General features: G+C 44.6%; 1 protein-coding gene across 8 annotated transcripts in view; it reads left to right on the top strand.

The window, feature by feature from the left end:
* Nucleotides 1–18601, top strand: part of SH3PXD2A (SH3 and PX domains 2A) — a 265522-nt gene that overhangs the window by 184853 nt on the left and 62068 nt on the right. For 4 of the 8 annotated variants that reach the window (XM_076338946.1, XM_076338944.1, XM_076338947.1 and 1 more), the window contains 2 exons: nucleotides 1865–1912; nucleotides 11610–11741. In XM_076338946.1, the coding sequence (XP_076195061.1) occupies nucleotides 1865–1912; nucleotides 11610–11741 (180 nt within the window). Of the gene's footprint in view, nucleotides 1–1864; nucleotides 1913–7475; nucleotides 7747–11609; nucleotides 11742–18601 lie in introns of those variants that run through there. The other 4 variants (XM_076338945.1, XM_076338950.1, XM_076338951.1 and 1 more) reach the window with 3 other exon arrangements.

Below are 18601 nucleotides of genomic sequence, written 5' to 3'. Positions count from 1 at the left end.
AGCTTATTCCCTCTATCTTGCATTGTTGGCTGTTTCAGCCTTTTGCTGCCAGCTTGGATTGGGGCAAATGGTTTGAAATCTTCCCAGTTGTTCCTGCAATACATCTTCTGCTTTATTTATCACTGCCGTATTCAGGTTCTTCTGTCTGGAAAAAGATCTGACAGCTGACTGAAGTTCATAATCCTGTTCCTGAAGGCAGTGGAAGTCTATTCAAAAGCTAACAGACAAGTTGCTGACAACAACTCCTTCACACCCTTTCCCATGCGTGCCCCGAGTCTGTAATAGAAACATGCTGTATATTCCCTCCATAAGCTAGAGCACAAGTTACTCTGCCAGATGATTTCCTGTTGTACTCTACCAATGCAGAGCCTTTTTTTTTTTCTCTTAAATGGTAATCCAAAGTAAATTACTGTAATTTACCATGGTGTATTTTGTCCTGTATTATGACAGTGCAGTGCATGGGTTTGGGAGTTAGATGGTTGGAAGACTTCAGGTTTTTCTTCAGACTGCCACTATTGAGAACTTACTGAAAAGTAAGCAAAACACCGAGTCCATCTGAATTCCACTTTTGCTCTAACACAATGAAAATTGTGTGCCTGATTTAAAGAAAGGATTTTAAAACCTCACCATTCCTTTAGTGCTGAGGAAATGCAGCGATGTGTTTCTTGGACCTCTGGTTTCCAGTGGAAAGGTTTGAAAGCTGTTTCTTATGCTTTGTATCATGCTAGCAATTTCTCAGTTACATATGTACTAGGAATCTATTACTGATTTTTGGCTGTCTTGATGATATTCTGCAGGTCAAAAGACAATAACTAGTCAAATAGACAAGGCCACCAGTATAGCTTGCCCCTCTCTCCAAGTGATTGAAGGGTGATCTTCTCTGCTGTTGAAACTGATGGGTCCGGAACTGGGTTGCCCATTGCAAATAAGTTTTTAAAATTGCATTTTGGAATTGTTTGTCAGAATTTAGGAAATTCTTAGCCTATCATATAAACACCTCTCCTTGTCTCTTCTCTCAGGCAATGTGAGAGTAACAGCTGTCCTTATCTCCCTCATCCCACAGAAGGGGAATGTTTGCTGGTTCTTATTTTGAAATGGGGGCACACCTACTAACTCTTAAAACATGCTTCCAGTGTATTCAAACAAAAACCCCCACCACTTAACATTTGAAGATTATTCCCAGAATCCCAAGCCAAGTATTTACACCTCATTTCATGGAGGGGGAGGGAAATCTTTTGACCTTGTTGGTAGCAACTCCATTAGCTTTCTCCTTAACCAGGTTTCCACCTCATGTTCATTAGTTAAAAAATGCTTTTTCTAGTTATACTTTGAATGTACCTTTATTGGAGCTTTGTACTCTTTTCCATGGAGTATTATTTGTCTATTGTTGTTTTCCTTAGTGCTAGTCCAGGGTAACAAAACGCAAATGCTTGTAGAAACTTGTATGTGTTTGCTAAGCTCAATCTCTGCAAGTTGCCTGTTGGTCTTTTGGGGATCATTAACAGCTGCAAAGCTAAATACTTTTGCAGGTCTGAGGCTTAATAAGTCAAACTGTCTCTTGGTATGCATTCCCTGTCCTATTGGGAATAAACTCACAGCATATCTTATTCCAAAATCTCAAAATCGGATCACTACAGATCAGTTTCACAGGTTCTGCAAGTCCCCTAAAACCTAAAAATTAACTGGGTAGTTCTTATGACTTTACCTTTAACTGAGTCCCCATCATGCCAACACCCCTCTTAAGAAAAACTTAACATTTCTTTCAAAGCTGTCTTGACTAACTTTCAAACTTTCTGATATGACTGTTTTCTTGTTTCTCTAATTACTTTCTCTTTTCATGGCTGCCCTCTTCTTGGATTTCAAGTTTGGATGTCCAGTTTGTCTGAGACTCCAAAAAAGAGTGTCGCTCCAGGTAAATTCTTGTGTCTTGGTGTTCTGCATGCTATTAAAAAGAGAAGTCTGTAGTTCAAACTGTATGTGGTTTTGGAGTTGTCTTGAATGTGAGCCTCTGACAGTGGATACCCGATAGTGGATATCCAGGATCTGTTGTCTACTTGTGTATTGGTTTTTCATGATGCATGATTTCTGATAAGGAAGAGCTTTGCTTTTCTGACTGCTGCCTCACCTTGATGTTGCTGTTAGCAGTGGATAGTAGTTTGCTGTCTTGTATCTTCCTTGCCCAACTCAAAGCCACAATCCAAAGCAGCTTCCCCTCCTGTGGTGGGTTGACCTGGCCACAGCTAAGTACCCGCATAGCTGCTCTCTCACTATCCCATGTGGGATGGAGGAGAGAAGAAGCGGAGCAAAAGTGAGAAATCTTGTGGCTCGAGGTAAAGGAGAGAAACATGACTACGTGCTCCTTGTTCTTCTGAAATGTTCTTTTGCTTTTCCACAGTAAGTAGAAAGGGTTTTATATGGAAAACATGGGACTCTGAGGAAGATGGAAAATTTTCAAGGGTGCATCAGACTCCTTGTCACAAGGAGTTGAGAAGGAGAAGGGAGCAGGGAAACAACATCTAGGTGAGGTGTCAGGATCTGGGGAGAAGTAGTACAATACAAGGCAAAAACTGAGCTTTATAGTATAAAGAATCAGGACTTCTCCTGAGTAACCAGTGGATTTCTTCTGCAAACGTTTGTCACCTGATGTGGAATACCAGAGAAGGGTCTTTTCTTCCTTCAGGCTTAGGAAAAATGATCACAAGCCATAGACCCTGTGTCTGTACAGGATGCTGGCCTGCTCACCCAGGCAGTTAAGGCCACACATAGGTCTCAAGGCAAGGAAAGATGGAAACACTCCTGCTGCTTTCCATTCCTGACTTGGTAAATATTTGAGTTCATGCCCTGTTCAAAGTACATGAACAAAATCCCACCATCCTCAGTGGATGAGTGCTTGCTTGTCTGAGCTTTTTAGTAAGCAAGACTGCTATGATTTCAGAAATGCTATCCTTGACAGAAGTTGAATATATCCCGGGGGGGGTTCTGCCCAATCTTAGCAGAGTAGGTCTAATTTCAGGGTGGTAGTTGGATATAAAAGTGCAGAAATATCTGAAGTATTCAGTCACAGGAGCCTGGTGGTTGATAGGTCACCAGGGAGTTCAGACAGAGAAACAGAACAAGACTGAGCAGGAGAGAAATGTGTTGAGGAGGAGACAGAAGAGGTGGTGTCGCTTGGGAAGAATGACAAGAAGCCCTCAGATTACCTGTCTGGGGGTGAGGGTGGGTTTCTCTGACTCTCTACATCTGTTGGGACTGTTTCATGTTGCTTTATGTAAAATGACAAATTGAATGCCAAGGCTTTCATCCTTCTTGAAGGGCAAGGAAGTGAAATCTTTAATAGATACAAACTTCTTCCCTTCTGTTGACTGCTTTTAGCTAAATGCATGTTGCTAATTTGGCTTCCAAAAAATCTGTGCATGGTGATAGGGCAAATGTAATGATAAATTGCATTGCATGGTGCTCGAGAAGGTGAATGTTGATACATAGTCCTGCTATGGTCATAGCACCATAGACCATAGTCTTCTGGTACATCTGGCAGGTTCTTAGCTCCCCATGCTGTTCCAGTTCACGTGGCCTTTCAGTTTACTTCTTATCCAAATGAATCCCCAGTTTCCAGCACAGCTGCTCTTCAGTCCAGACCTGCCATGGGCTGTATCCTAATGTGGCAGGCTGACAGAGCAGACTTGAATTTGAATATGACCTTTACCCACGTAGTACGTATCTGTGTCCTAGGCTGGGGGTTGGAGACTAGAACAGAAGCCAGTTTTGTGCTGCCCGAGCTCCAGCTGAGGGCATCAACCTGCTCCATGAAGTAGAGACTCTAACCAAGGATTGCAAGTGGTTTAATTTCCTACTTTGGAAAAAGACAGGTGCCATACAGCCAGATCCTGAGAGGTGCTGTGGTGGGGCACTAGTTTGGGTCACCCCAACTGCCGTTAAATTCCTTGGCTAGTCTGCTTCGTGCCATGTGGAGTAATGTGAATGCGTTGCACCGCTGAGCAGGACTAGGGCAAATGCCAGAGTATATAGGCGACTTCAGCCTGGTGGGAGACCCTGTCTAGCAGCTGCGTGAAAATCTCCAAGCAGTTTAACAGATTTGTGTGCAAAATACTTAAGTATTCTTAACTGTTGCTACCTGTAACCTAGTTGGTTGGAATCGCTGTTCAGAAAGCCAACTTTCCAAGAAGGAGTGGAAAGAGGACTCAACTTTTTTTTTTTCCTTTCACCCTCCTGCCTCTAATTTTTTTTGGCTCTGTCTTAAAACCTAGCAGATCAAAAATTAAAAATAAAAATCCTGAGACTAACAAGCTCCATTTAGCAAAGGTCAGCACTGAATTTCTCCGTTTGTCAGGATTTTGTTGGAGCTGCTGCTCAGGACTGTAAAGAAGGAAGACTGAACTGGAGCACTTGCTTGAGAGAGCGCCTGCCATTTACCATCGGCCAAGCTTGTTCCTGATGCGCTCCCCGTGGGGACTGTATTCTGCTGCTGGTTTTAGCTGTCCATCAGACGTACTCCAGTGCTGGAAGCCACAGTCTACCTTAAAGCTGCCACTTGTCCCAAACTCTTGAAGGTTTATCCAGATCTTGGTTCTTAGAAGCGCTAGAAAATACTATGTGCACCTTATGCTGAGAATGAATCCAGGCATCGGGTTAATTTTCTGCTGCTGTGATTGCTGGTCATATTCCCTTCATGGTGGCAATGCACACTGTTGGCTTGGATTCCCTGTAGCTGTTTGTAGCAGCAACCCAGGGGGCCAGAAGGGAGTTAATGCAGCTCATGGAGTTGCCATCTATACCAGATTTCTGCACGTATAGCCAGAAATATAACAAGAAAGACTAGAGTTTTAGCTACTCTGCAAGGAAGCTATTGCCCCATGTGCTGAAAGGCTTGCAGAGCACATGAGCACTGGAGTTGAGGAAGGTGTATGTATGGATGCACACTTATGGATAAACTTCTTGTACATTAATCATGGCTGCTAACCTGGGGTGAGAGGGTTTGCATGCTGACCTGGCCATCACTGGGTGCACGGTGCTCAACCTTGTTTTATTCTCAGGCATTCTTTGGGATTTGGAGAAGGTTTTAGGCCAAACTTCTCTGGCTTTGAGTCTTCTGAATTACTTAAGCAGTCAGATCCAAACCCTTCCCTTTCTGCTTTCAGTCCTATCTATGCCTAATAGCAGGGTGTCACCTGCTTCTGAAACTCTTTTCTGAAAACACAACAGAATTGCTTTATTTTTCGTAAAAGAGCTACCTGGTCAAGCTCAGGAAAGAACTACAGAAATGATAGTGTATTAATAACCCATTTGATAGACTTATCCAAATATATCTATAAAGAGGCAAAGGGATTTTTGCCAGTACTGTTTTATTGTGAAGACCTGGAGACTGGACTGGACTTGTACTGAATTCCTTTAGTTACTATGGGTGGTGCTGAACTTCCGTCTCTGTCCCTAAAGCTTTGTGGCTCAGGACTGCTACACCAAGAGCTGTTGATCTCTGATGTTAAACACTGCTAGGACTGGGGGGATTCCTATCTGGCAGAAGGCATGGAGATGGAACCCCTTTCCAATTGCCACAAGCTGTGAGTGGCCTTTTACCTCCAAGAATAATTGACATGCAAATATAACCTGAATTTTGGTAAGTGGGAAGGGGCCTGAAGAGTGACAGGCTGGAGTGCAGGAGTATCCAGCAGATGGGTCAAAGGCCTGATTGTTTAGGGCACATTAAGAACAAAAAAACAAAAAGAACGAACAAACAAAAATCCAAAACAAAAAACCCCCACTGAATAGAAGAGAGATCCTAGGCTTAGAAACATGGTTTTGATCTGAATCCGCATTGTCCCCAAGATTGTAGGAGGCTTCATCAGTCTCATCCCACTGCCTACTCTAGGAACTGGTTATTTTAGGAACTGCTTTTCTGAGACCCCTGTGAGATTGTGAGCTCTTGTGTAATCTCGTGTGCTTTACATGGTAAAGTCTGACTCTTACCTTGTGTGCAATAGACACTGCTGTGGTTTAACCCGGCAGGCAGCTAAACACCACACAGCTGTTCGCTCACTCCACATGCCCCTGCAGTGGGATGGGGGAGAGAATCGGGAGGGGGGGACATGTAAAATTCATCAGTTGAGATAAAGACAGTTTAATAGGACAGAAAAGGAAGGGAAAATAATAATAATAATAATAATGATAAAAGAATATACAAATCAAGTGATGCACAATGCAATTGCTCACCACCCGCTGACCAATGCCCAGACAGTTCCCGAGCAGCGGCCCCCCCGGCCAGCTTTCCCTCGCTTTATATACTGAGCATGATGTCCCATGGTATGGAATACCCCTTTGGCCAGTTTGGGTCAGCTGTCCTGGCTGTGCCCCCTCCCAGCTTTTGCTGGCAGGGCATGAGAAGCTGAAAAGTCCTTGACTAGTGTAAGCACTACTTAGCAACAACTAAAACATCGGTGTGTTACCAACTTTATTCTGGTACTAAATCCAAAACACAGCACTGTACCAGCTACTAGGAAGAAAACTAACTCTATCCCAGCCAAAACAAGGACAGACACTTAACCCAATTTTTAGGCAGACATAAGCTCTCGATCTTAAAATACTTGGGGATAGATCACTGGCGGAAGGCTCAAAGAAAACATACAGTTTTAATATGTTTGTTTATCATAGTGATGTGGTCCTTCTGGTAAGAAAGAAAAGAGGTAGAGTTTTTAGGGGAAGAAAATCCCTGTGTTTAGAGCTGGGCATATGATTGTGAGAGGATAGACTGATTTGAGGATTTTAAGTAGGCTTGCTACTATTCTCTGTATTTTTTTTCTTCCCCCTCCTCCTTCCCCAAAAGGAGTTTTCCATAGATACGTAAAGGCTTACCCTTGAAGAATTGGCTTTAATGAGAAACCACAGCTTTAGATCCAAGCTACCACAGTTACTCCTCCCTGGGCACAGAAAAGTGCGAAGCTCTGACTTTATCATATGGAAAGCCGTGACACTTGGGGATGCTTTCTGCTAGACGCCCCTGTGTGCAGGCCCTGCATGTGTCCTCAGCAGTTGTTCCCCAGTCGGAATAGCTGGACTACCTGCCAGTTGGTTGTTCAGCTGTGAATCATCCTTATGGCGTTCACTGACCGTTTCTGTGGTTTTGGCTTCTTCTGCAAAACTTCCACTGACCAGCCCAGTACTAATTCATTTAGTCTGAATCTGTAAACACTTGATTGATAATCATAAAAGGGCAATATAAAAGCCTGTGCGCTGTATGGATTAAAAGAGCAGACATGTTTATAGCCTGATAACAACAGAGTACTCTGGCAAAGATCAGGAGTCTCAGATTTCCATATCCAGATGATTTTATTTTTGGAGTCCAGTTGGTGGTTTTAATTTTTGGCTATTGCAAAACCATCGTAGGTCTTAGCTGTTGCAACACAGGAGGAGGAGGAGGAAGACGCTGCTTGGAACGGGCGCTCTGCGCTCTTATTTATGAGGCTTTCACAGTAGTTGCCGGTCTCTGAGTACAGCGGGAGGAATGATGCTCCCTCCTCGCTGCCTGGTGAGGGGGACAGGGTGGAACTGTGTCACTTAATAGTGCCAGCTGTGAGGGGCACAGACAAGCTCCGATGACATTTCTGCCTAGCCCCAGGAAGGGAATCGCTGAGGTGAGGAGCAGGAGGATTGTAAAGTGGAGCCCTATGGAGAGGAGGAGGGGTATCCTCAAGACTTTAACCAGGAAACGGACTCGAGGCAAAAAGAAACGGAGAGGCAAGCAAACTCTTATTTCAGCCAGCAATCTATCGTGTGCTCTGCTGTGGGGAGGGCTTACAAGTTGGAGCTAAACCAAAACACTAATTCTACTTTTTTGGGGGAGTGGAGGGGGGAACTTTTACCTGGCACATCAGCCTTATCCTATCCTCTGCTCTCCGTTTCTCTTGCCTGGGCTGAAGAGGCTTTTAAAAGAGTGGGGCTGTAATGTCAGGGGAGCATTGCAGTGTGCGTGTGAGCTTGCTGGGGAACTCGTCCCACTCTCCCTCTTCTCTGGCGTGCTTCACGCTGAGCAGGCTGTTACTCTTCAATGTGACGCTGTGTCCTGTGTTACAAATTAGACCTGAAATAATTGGCAGGGATGCGGAAGCACCCACGGCAGCGGGTGTAATTGGTGCTGTGCTCTTTGTGGTGTTGCCTGTCTTGTTCTTTTGAATCCCCTTTGGGGGGGGATAACCTGCAGTCTGACATAACATACCAGCAATGTTATGGGCATCCTGAGTGTCACTGAGGAGTAATTCATCTAAAGATGCTTGTGGGGGATGAAAGGCTGAGGAGGGTTAAAGTTTTTTACCCTACCGACTGTGCCTGAAGGGAATATAGTAACAACCTAAACCAGGCTACCCAGAAAATGTTTAAGGCTTTTGATTACTGGGATGAGCTGTTTCTTTGTCGTCTTTCCTCCTTTCCTTCCTCCTTTCTTTCCTCCTTTACTGTTACTGAAATCTTCCCCGCTGTGCAGTGCCTAATCCTGGGCGAGCATCACTCCAGGAGCCACAGGGACCCCACACCTCCAAAGGGGGATATCCTCTGGGCATGATCTGCTGTAGCTATAAATGAACAAGTTTGTTTGACCTTGGTTACTTCCTAGACCAAGGAATGTATCACCCTATTTTTTTTTGTCTTAATAGGAACCCTGTAACACTTACACAAGCTTCTGTTAAAACAGTCTCTTAATTGTATATGTTGCACCAGCCACTGTAGTGACAAAGAAATCCTTCTGCAGTGAGTATGTTAGCCGAGGCAGGACGGAGTAAACGGCATCGTAAAGTCCTGCTGCGTTTCGGATATGTAAGTGCAGATATAACCTATCTTGCCAGACTGTTGTAAACCCACTTTTTTGGAGCCAGAGTTGTGGAGGTGGATTTGAAGTGCTACTTCTCCGGGTTTCCTGGCAAGGGTGGTCCCTGGCTCGGCCTTGGTGGCTGACGGCGGGGTGTTTGCCAGCCTGCGCTCCAGCCTGGTCCTCTCCTTGTTCCCAGCAGGGACATGTGCATCACATGAGCACAGCTCCTGCTACCAAGCCAATGCTGTGTGTGGTGGTTTTTTTCCTTACTCTACTCCCATGAAAACTGTCTAGGTGATTAGAGGAAAGAAGACATTTGTGGTGTCTATTTAGCAAGTAGCTTCCTGCACGTTCCCTGCTCCCTTTGCCACTGTTCAGTCCCTTCTTTTGCCTTTCCACACACTGAATTCTCTGCTGATGCACATGCATAAACATAAGGCCATGGCAGCTTTTGTTTCTGGTTAGAGAACTGGTATTTATCTTAAGACTAAAACGAAATAGTGGTTGTAGGTGTTACTCGCGTAAATAGGTTGAAGGAAGATGATAATGCTGCCCCATTCTGGACTGGAGGAGGGACTGTGTGGGAAGCAGTGTGAAACGGGAAGGCATCTCATCACACTCTAGATAACCCAATTAGCACTGGTTTAAACTGGAACACACAAGTCAAGTTGATTCATCATGAACAGAAACATGATGCTTATTTGGAATGAACAGCTATGGTGAAAATTTTTATTATAAATTTCAGTGTTGTCAGTTCAAGTCTTCTCCCCCTATTCATGCTACTGGCTGTGGTTCAACTATAGAAAAGCTAAATCTCTTAAACACAAACTTCTAGAGGAGATGACTCCTCTTTTAAAGAAAATTAACCTACGTAACCTGAGGAGAGTCAGAGGCACGCTTAGGGAGCAAGGAAGTCTTCTAATTTTCTGGATTTCTTAAATCTGGTCCAAAGGGAGGCATTGTGATAGCGTTTCCTTTCAGGAAACGGTTGGATTAATTGCTTTTTGTTCTAAGATTTTCATTTCACAGGATGCTGTTTTAATGGCTGATGCATTCTTTACCTCTCTCTTGGCAGGGATGCTAATTATTTGTCTGTGGAATCACTTTGCATCTTCAGCCCAAATGCATATGAATATGCTGCATTTGGAAATACAGCGCTGAGCATCCTGTGCTTGGCTGTCAGTCCCCTGACTTGTCTGGTGGACAGTTTCAGACCATGCTGCTTCCTTCCTGTCTCTTGTAGCCAATTTGTCATCAGAGATTCAGGAGACCTGGAGTCTGCTCCTGGCTCTGCCCCCGTCACGTGAAATGGGACTTTCAGCAAGCCGTACATCTGCTTCTGTCTCCCCTTTCCATCTGCGTCTTAATCTAGAGAGACAGGAACTGCCTCTTAATATGTAAAATGTATAATAATGCTGTTGGCCCAAACTGCTCTGCTCTAATACACATTGCTGTAATTCAGGAAACCTGTAAAATAATTTTGCATTAAGGCATGTTGGCTCTTAAACAGAAATTGTAGGTGCTTTTTGCTCTGATCTGACACTTTGAAGAGTGTATAAATGAGGGCAAATTAAGAAGCCCTGATGTCCTAAAGGTTTTCGTGACTGTTTGAGGCAGTTTCCAGGCAGAGCACAGTCGGTCTGTGCCTGGGCTTGGGGGTGCGGAGGCCCCGGCCACTCTGTTTATGTTGCACTGGAGAGTCAAGATGCATCTTGTACAGTGAGTGGCAGTGCGAGGAGGTCTCCCTCCACGTCTGGCACAGCAGCGTCCCTGCCTTGCGGCTCCACCCCGAAATGCACGATTTCGGTTTGGGGGTGGAAAAGTCAGAAATCAAAAAAACCCAAGAAGAAACTCAAGGAGTGTGGGGGAAGGGAGGAGAATGATTACTTTTGCACCTTTTTTCGCCCCTGATTGTGTGAGACCCTGCTCTCATTCATAAATGGCTCTGGCAGCTGAAAGCCCTCGGTATGAAGAGAAACCGAACAACTGGAGAGGTTCGCTCCAAGGGCTCCAAAAAGGCGCCGAAGGGTGATGGTGGGGGGAAGCCGGAGTGCGCTGTGCCCCTGTCCCGCTCGGGGCTGCTCTGCTGCGGGGAATGCGGAACTGCGGAGCTGGCGAGGGGCAGGCGGGGGGTGGCCGTGTTTGAGCAAGGATCTGGTGCTATAACTCTTTTTCTTCTTCTGTTTCAAGTAAACACTGTTCCCCGCCCTCCCGTCTCTCCCTCCACCCCACCTCCCTCTCTTTCAATCCTGCTCATGTGTTTCTATTTAAGGGCTGCAGTGCAGACGAATATGATTGGCATCTACAGCCCCCTCTTGACTTTCAGCTCAAGCCTTTAGAGTGGAGAAGGAGCTGAGCCGCCAAGGGGAGAGCTGTTTTTTTCTTTGGGTTTACTGGGGGGAATGGCTCAGCTGTGGATTTATGCTGCTTCTGCCCAGGATTTTTCTCTCTGAATAGGAGCAAGGATTGTGGAAACCATGTTGGGAAGAGGTTTATTTTCAGAATCCATCATGAAACTTTGCAACTAATTCACTGTTTTTGGCTCCTTTTCGTATTTTTTTCCCTTCCCTTTTTTCTTTTTCTTCTCTCCAATGTCCCTCTGTGCTGCTGGGTTGTGGGCCAGAGGAGGCTGTTTCTATATGGCCAGCCATTTGGGGATATGCTGCGAGCCAAGGTTGTTTGCTGATTCGCTTGGCTCTGGTGACAAGTTGGCCTGTCGTGAATCGGATGGACGGAGGTCGCTCTCAAGGAGCCATGGCTGGAAGCTGGCTTACGGCTTGCTTTTTCCCTTCCCCAGGTGCTGATGCTAGCTCTGAACCCATGATCCTGGAGCAATATGTGGTGGTGTCCAACTATGAGAAGCAGGAGAACTCTGAGATCAGCCTCCAGGCTGGAGAGGTCGTGGATGTCATAGAGAAAAACGAAAGCGGTAAGACACGTTTGCTGCTTTTCCCTCCTCCAATGGTGTGATTTTTGCATGTGTTCCTCTTCTTTCGGTTCTCTCATCACTACTTGTAGCTGTACGTTAGCTCCATCTGGTACAGTTACTATGTCTGGCCGAGGATGTTGAAGTTTCTCAGTGTTGATTTGGGCTTGGGGCCAAATGTTGCCTTCTACTGTAAGAATGTTTCATAGGTTTTGTGAGTTAATTAGCCAAAGTACGCTGATGGAAAACGAAGGTGAAAGAGAGAAGGATCTGCAGCTAACGAAGCTGATGTATAGTAGACTGATATAGTTGCCCTGCTGTCTCTTCAAGTCTCTGTCAGCATTTCCATTACTAACTCCCTTTTCGGAGGATTTATAGGATGAGTGTTTCAAAATTGCATGGGATGAAACTTGGCTTGACAGCTTAGCCCGTGGCCCAGAGCTCAGTAGGGAGGGGAGAGAATGTGCGTAGATAAATATGTGGCCATGCACAGTTTCAGAACTTCTTGCAGAAGTGTTAATTGGGGAATTTTGAGGCAAGGAGGCAGAGCCTGTCATGTAAAAGCAAGATGAAATCCCTTCGTCTGCCATCCCTGGAATAATCAGCTTCCACTTGGAAAATGAGATTTTTGGCAAGTGTTTGTATAGATGTCTTATGTGTACTTTAACTCTTGAATGTCTGGTAGCTTTGATTCAGGCTGAACAAATGCAGGAGACTGTGTACATGTGAGTGGTTGGAGCGGGTTAGCAGCTGGTTTGAATAACTGCCTGTCTTCAGCAGCTCCCCCTCCTCCCCTCCAGTGCTCCTTGTGTATTAATCCAGAGCTGTTGTCCAGGACTGGTTTCCAGCCCATTCGTGACTTGTGTGTCCTCATCCAGAGAAGCTGCTGGCATTTGGAGCCGTTCAAGCGAAGGCTCATGTTGTCGTAGCTCCACACGTGGGGCTCTCATGGCTGGCTGGCTCTGGAGCATGCTGGGCACGCCAGAGCTTGGGGGAACCAGGACACCCTGATCTGGGACTCAACCTCACTCAGAGCTCTGGAAGATAGATTTATCTGCAACGATGACCATGCATTGTATTTTTATATTTATTTTCTTTTTAATGGAGTAGTTATTTCTCTGCTGTATGAAAGCCTAATGCTTGTTTGGCTCAAAGTGATGCAGTCAGTTGCTGGCCAATGATTTAGTGTGGTGTCCAAAAGGATAGCGTGTGGAAATGAACTGGCTAGTGTGAAAGAAATGCCTGTCTCCTGGGTACTGGCTGTATCACTTGCAAAACTAGTAGAGGCTAAAGTGCTCATCTGCCCCACTTTAAAGCAATAGTTATGACTGAAGGGGGGGGGGAAAATGTCTTGACTTCTTAAACTGTGTCTGGGCTAGTGGACAAGCATTCTCCCTTCCAAGCCTGAGGGCTCCTCAGTGTCAATAATGGGTGTTACTGCTGTCAGAACAAGCCTGGTTATTGTGGCAACTTATATGCATATCCATGATATCCCTGTCTTGGGAAATTGCTTATGGAGCCAAGGGAATTGGGCTGTTAAATAATGCAAGAAGTGTCTGAATTCCAAATTATAATTCCTTTGTGTTTTCTTTTAATGTGGCCTCTGTCTTGCACAGTTCACATCATATTGTATTGAACCACATGGTATGTGAAGATATAAATGGAGAATGTCAGGGTTTGAATTTAATTAGTGGGTCCAGACACGTGACTCTTCTAAGGAAACATCCTTGAACTTGGATTACACTTCTTAAGACCATATTCTGATGCTTAGCAGCCAGATTTCTTACTGTCCGTATAAACAAGAAAGAGAATCTGAAGACCTAACTCCACGCTATGATCTTGTCCGTCATATCTATATAGATCTATATAATACTGATACAGATATATTTAAAAAAACCCATAAGTCTCAGATTGATGATGGAGTGAGCATCATTTGCTTTGGATGCTTGTCTAAACTATTCTGGCAGGGAATTCATGTTTTAGTTGTTCCAGGAACAAGACTCCAAACAAACTCTCACTCTCTCTAGGTTAGGGATTCCACAGGAATGACTTTAATACTATGACTTCTTGTCTCTTCAGCTAAAGCTGAACCTATAAATGGCATGTAATGAAACTAGCAAAAGTTTCTCAAGCGTCAACTTTTTAAACTCTTCAGTTATTGTTTGAATTTGGTATCTGCTTAGTGTAGGGAAGCGTGCCTAGAAGATGTGGTTATGACCTCTAAGAACATGAGGACACACTTTTTAAGAAAATAAGATACTGGACTATGCACATGTGTGGTAATTCATCTGACTACATGGTTATGTTGGCTTAAGTGTTGTGAAACTATTAGCTGTGATTGTATAAATCAGGCTTGTTCTTCTGATCCAGACAGGCAAAGGTGATGTAAGGTGTTATGGATGTCACCTGCAGCAGGGACGGTTCCTTCAATGAAAGGAAGTAAGTATGGCTAGATAGCTTGTCAGCTGTGTAGCTGAGAAGTCCTTTCAGACTGGACAGTGTGCATTGGGCGTGCTGCTGGGCCAATATCTCAAATCTCCTTGTGTGTATGCATGCATATAGCGTATCATATGTCTGGGTTTGGGTTTTTTAACTGGACTTTGGGGAAGCTAGATATGTGTGAATGTATATACTGGATAGTATGGATTACTGCTTGCTTTTAAAAGCCTTGCCTCAATAGGGTTGCATGTTGATGCTTAGGGACACTTAAATGTTTTTTTTTTTTTGTTTCCCCAGAGTGGGAGAAACCTTAACTTGGCTCTGTTGCATGGCTTTGTAGGGAAGAAACACCTTCACTTTACTGGTCAGATGGACCTATACTTTTTTTACGCAGGGAGGCTCAAAAGTTGTTTCTGAATGATGGTGCCTGTTTCATGTCCTGCTGGATGTTTTCTTCTGAATGCTTCTAGGGCCTGAGCTTAGAGTTACCGTCTCCTCTGATGTTTGTCTCCAAATTGTGTACCCCCCTGGAAGGAAAGCTCTGCTTTCAAAGGCCAGTGTATAGGGCAGAGGTAGAAGGGAAAAAAAAGTCTGGCATTTAATTTATTGAAGTCTTATCTGGTTATCATCAAGCTACGATAATTTCATCTTAAGTAAGGGTGTTGCATTTACTATATAGTATTATTCAGTGTTGCCTTGCCCATATCAGAGATGGGATTTAAGGCGTCTCACAGTCAGACATGTGCAAACCCATTTGGTAAGGCCTTGTCTCATACTTAGTTTTCTCTTTCACTAAGAGAGTTGGGTAAGGGTGTCTTCATTATTGGGCCAATGAAAGTTATGGCTTGGACATTGCTTCAAGTTGCAACTTCTGTTCAGTATTATGACTTAAAAGCAAGGTCAGTGTAGTATATATGGTGAATTATTTCTGAAACCCTTCATCTCAGTTATGAAGCCCATGGGTCACTGTAACCCGATTGTTGCTGCAATTGCCATGGAAGCAAATCTTGCTAGACTGAAAGAAATCTGTAGGATTTCTATACTTCAGAACAAATCATTTAGTAATGTACCAGCTCTCAGACTTTGACACTGGTTTTTGCAGCAAATACCTATATTGGCTCAACAAAAATTGTCCTTCAGACCTTATGCTGAATTCTGGTTACATGAGCAGAAGACCCACAGTGTGCCTGATGTATCTGATGGATATTTATCTCCTTCCTTTTTCCTCAGCTGAGGAGGAAAATCTGCAAGTAGAAATGGTCACAAATGCATCAGGAGAAAAACGCGGGTTTACAGTCTCTCCAGATGGTGTCTGGGAACAGGCTGTAGTTACAAGGGTTGTGTTACTTGTTGGAAGTGACTGTAACTTGTTTAAAAGCACTGTGTAACCAACCTGCACCATCCAACACTATCTAAACACCTCTGAGCTGTTTCAGAATAACAATGTGAATAGTTGACTCAAGTCTTGTCTGTCAAGTACATAGGCTTCTTTTAAGTCTTAACCAAAAAAGCCTTGTGGAATGACTTAAAAATGTACTTCTGCTGCAGAAATGAAATGTTGTGACTTTAAAGCAGGAATCCTACACAGTTTTCTTTAAGGTAGAAGGAGGAGGGACTGGGCCAGAGCAGCTCCCTCTCTGCCAAGTTTTGTGTGGATGTGGCTTGAAACGGTCAAGCTATAAACTGTGGCAGCAGTGTTTGCAATGGAAAACCTGACAGACAGTGAAGTATAAGCATACTCCCGAGCACCTCTGCCTCCGCTGCTGCTCTGCTTGCAGGCAGGACAGGGGCTCTTCCCTTGCAGCCCCCGGGAGCTGTGTCTGCGGTGGAGGCATCATGGGATGGTGTTTTCAGCTGGGCTGAGCAGAACCATAGCCATTTCCTTTGCAATTACATAACTGCAGACCAATTTCCAATATTATATTACACGTAATATGTAAAACAAAGCTATTATGGCTAGCATAACTTTATCGGGACCCAAAGGGATCTCTGGGAAGGGAGGCTGCTGTTCTCTCCTTGGATGGGATGTGGGACATGGCACTGGACTATCACCATAAGGAAGGTCTCTGCTTGTCTGAGTGCCCTGGCTTAGGGGTCTTGGGACTTGCTGGTTGTCCACCCAGTGTTGGGAGATCAGTGTGTGCCTGGAAATGTGTTCTGCATCACCATTTGGTTTCACCTGTGCTGCTCACTGGCTGCAGTCATGATTTAGGAGAGGGACATAAAGAGGCGACAGCTCTCTTGTGACTCTGACTCCTGGGGATACACTGGCTTCCCTATTGCAAACTCCATCCTCTTAGATTAAGGGCTTTTTGAGTTTGGCTTCTGCCTCTTCGTGAGAAACACAGCACACTTTATTTGAAGGTGTTGCTTTCTGGGGTTAAGTAACTGGTTTTACTTGGTACCAAATCAGACCAAGTTTACTTTCTTGATGAATTACTGCATCTTGGCTAAAGGGGCACCATTGAAATGGTCCAGATAGAAACAGAGAAGTTGGGTTTTTTACATTTTGTGGATCATCTTTCATCCCTATATCCCCTCTGCCATGCCTGCTTTTGCAAGTAGCATTGATTTTTTTGGTCCCTTTTCTTTAGTGTGGTGGGTTTTTTTGTTTTAAATTCTGTAAAGACAACTGTTCCTGTCTTATATCTGCTTTCTGCTGCTTTACCCCTTTCTCTAGGATGTTGTCTTCATGATTCCCCCCTTTGTACACAGGGGGAGCATGGCACTGTGTGCACTGCTAGCAAATGTCTCTGAGCATTAGTATTACCATCTTGCAAAAGCTGGCCAGAACCCAGTGCACTTCTGTTTATTCTAACAGATAAGTGATATACTAGCAGTTTCCTAGGCTTCAAATGGGGATCTAGCTCTATGCCAAATTGCAAATGCAGTTACCATGTTTGCTTATGAAATGTCAATAGCTGTGCATCCACTGGTTGGATGTGTTGCCAGAGACAGTATGCCTAATTGCCAACATCATGCTTTTTCAGGTGCAATTGTGCATGATGGCTTTCCCTGGAACGCTATTTTTTTTTCCTTACAAAGCATTTCAAGAGAGCGTGGTCCATCAGATGTGATTCAGGACTTGATTTCTGTTTGTACATCCAGCCCTGCCCTGCTGTTTGTTCTGCGAAAGCTACTTCACTTCTTTGCACTTCCATTTCTTCCCAGCATGTCTGTGTATTTGAATTTTAAACCTTGTAAGAGACCATGGTTGTGATATAAAAAGTAAATACTCCCTCATACAGCGGACCCTTCTCTTCATCAGTCCTTGAGCTGTGCCTGGAATTTGAGGAGGAGAAACAAACACTTATGTAGGCCGAACACCTTTCCTCTAGCACCGGGGGCTTCATCCCAGAGGACAGGTTTGGTGAGTGGCCACCACTAAATACCTGGGATAGCTTGTGTAACTACTCCTCTATGCACCAGTGTTCATAACTCTCTTAACAAGCAGAGCTGAGTTCAAGGAAGGACCACGCCAAACCCCTTCTTCAAAAACAAAGGTCTGTAGACTCCAGTGCTCTATTCTGAACGCAGTGCTGCCTTGCCATGTGTCCTGCCTTTCTGGGCCTGTCACCAGCCCTGCAGCAGAGGATACTTGATTCACTTATGAATCAGTTCCTGTCCTGCTGCAGTTTTCTGCCCAGTGTATGTACCAAGGCAGACAAACACAGGCCATCTGAGGAGGCAGGGTGGGTGACTAGGAATTTTTGGCTAGGAGTTACTGGGAAGTTGTTTAATGTCCTTAAAAACAGTGTTCGTAAAAGTTTTCCCTCCTAACAGGGACAATGCTGGCAAAGCAGAGATGCTTTTCTCCTTCAAATGCTTGCAGCTCAGGGGCTGGAGAATTCTCTGTGCAGGCAGAGTTTCAGAGACATCTGTGGTGAGGGTAAGGATGCTCAATGGCACTTGCTTGTCTCACTGCAGTAGTGTCTTTGTCTTCAGGATTTTGGAGGTAGTGATCAAGCTTGGCTGTTCTCTTGCTTTGGTTTGCAACGGTATAAGCAAAGCATCCTGTTGGTGTGTCTGGTTGCAAAGGGTGGGTTTTATTTTAACCTTTAGCTGTCTGGAAGCTGGTGTCTATGGAGGGAGCCTGGGTGCCTTGTACTTGTTTTAAAGTAGTCAATGGAAATGGGATCAATGGAGTATTGATAGGATGGACAGGAACATTTAGACTAATCCAGGCTCTGTGCTGACTCCAGGGGAAGCCTGAGACAAGCTTACAGCAGAGGCAAAACTGGATGGGATGACTTGCTCTAGCCAAGTTCTCACTGGAGATCAGCTCCTTTCTGGGAATACAGTGCCTGACCCTACCCAGCAAAGACTGCAAACAGGCACTCCCTCTTCCAGTGGCCTGTTTGCAAAATGTTGAATGGATGGAGAGAATTTACACTCACACCAGAAACAGCTGGGTCAGCAGGAGA

The sequence above is a fragment of the Aptenodytes patagonicus genome, chromosome 5 (genome assembly GCF_965638725.1).
Source record: "Aptenodytes patagonicus chromosome 5, bAptPat1.pri.cur, whole genome shotgun sequence".
In the NCBI taxonomy this organism is placed as follows: domain Eukaryota; kingdom Metazoa; phylum Chordata; class Aves; order Sphenisciformes; family Spheniscidae; genus Aptenodytes; species Aptenodytes patagonicus.
This window is presented reverse-complemented; position numbering and strand designations above follow the sequence as displayed.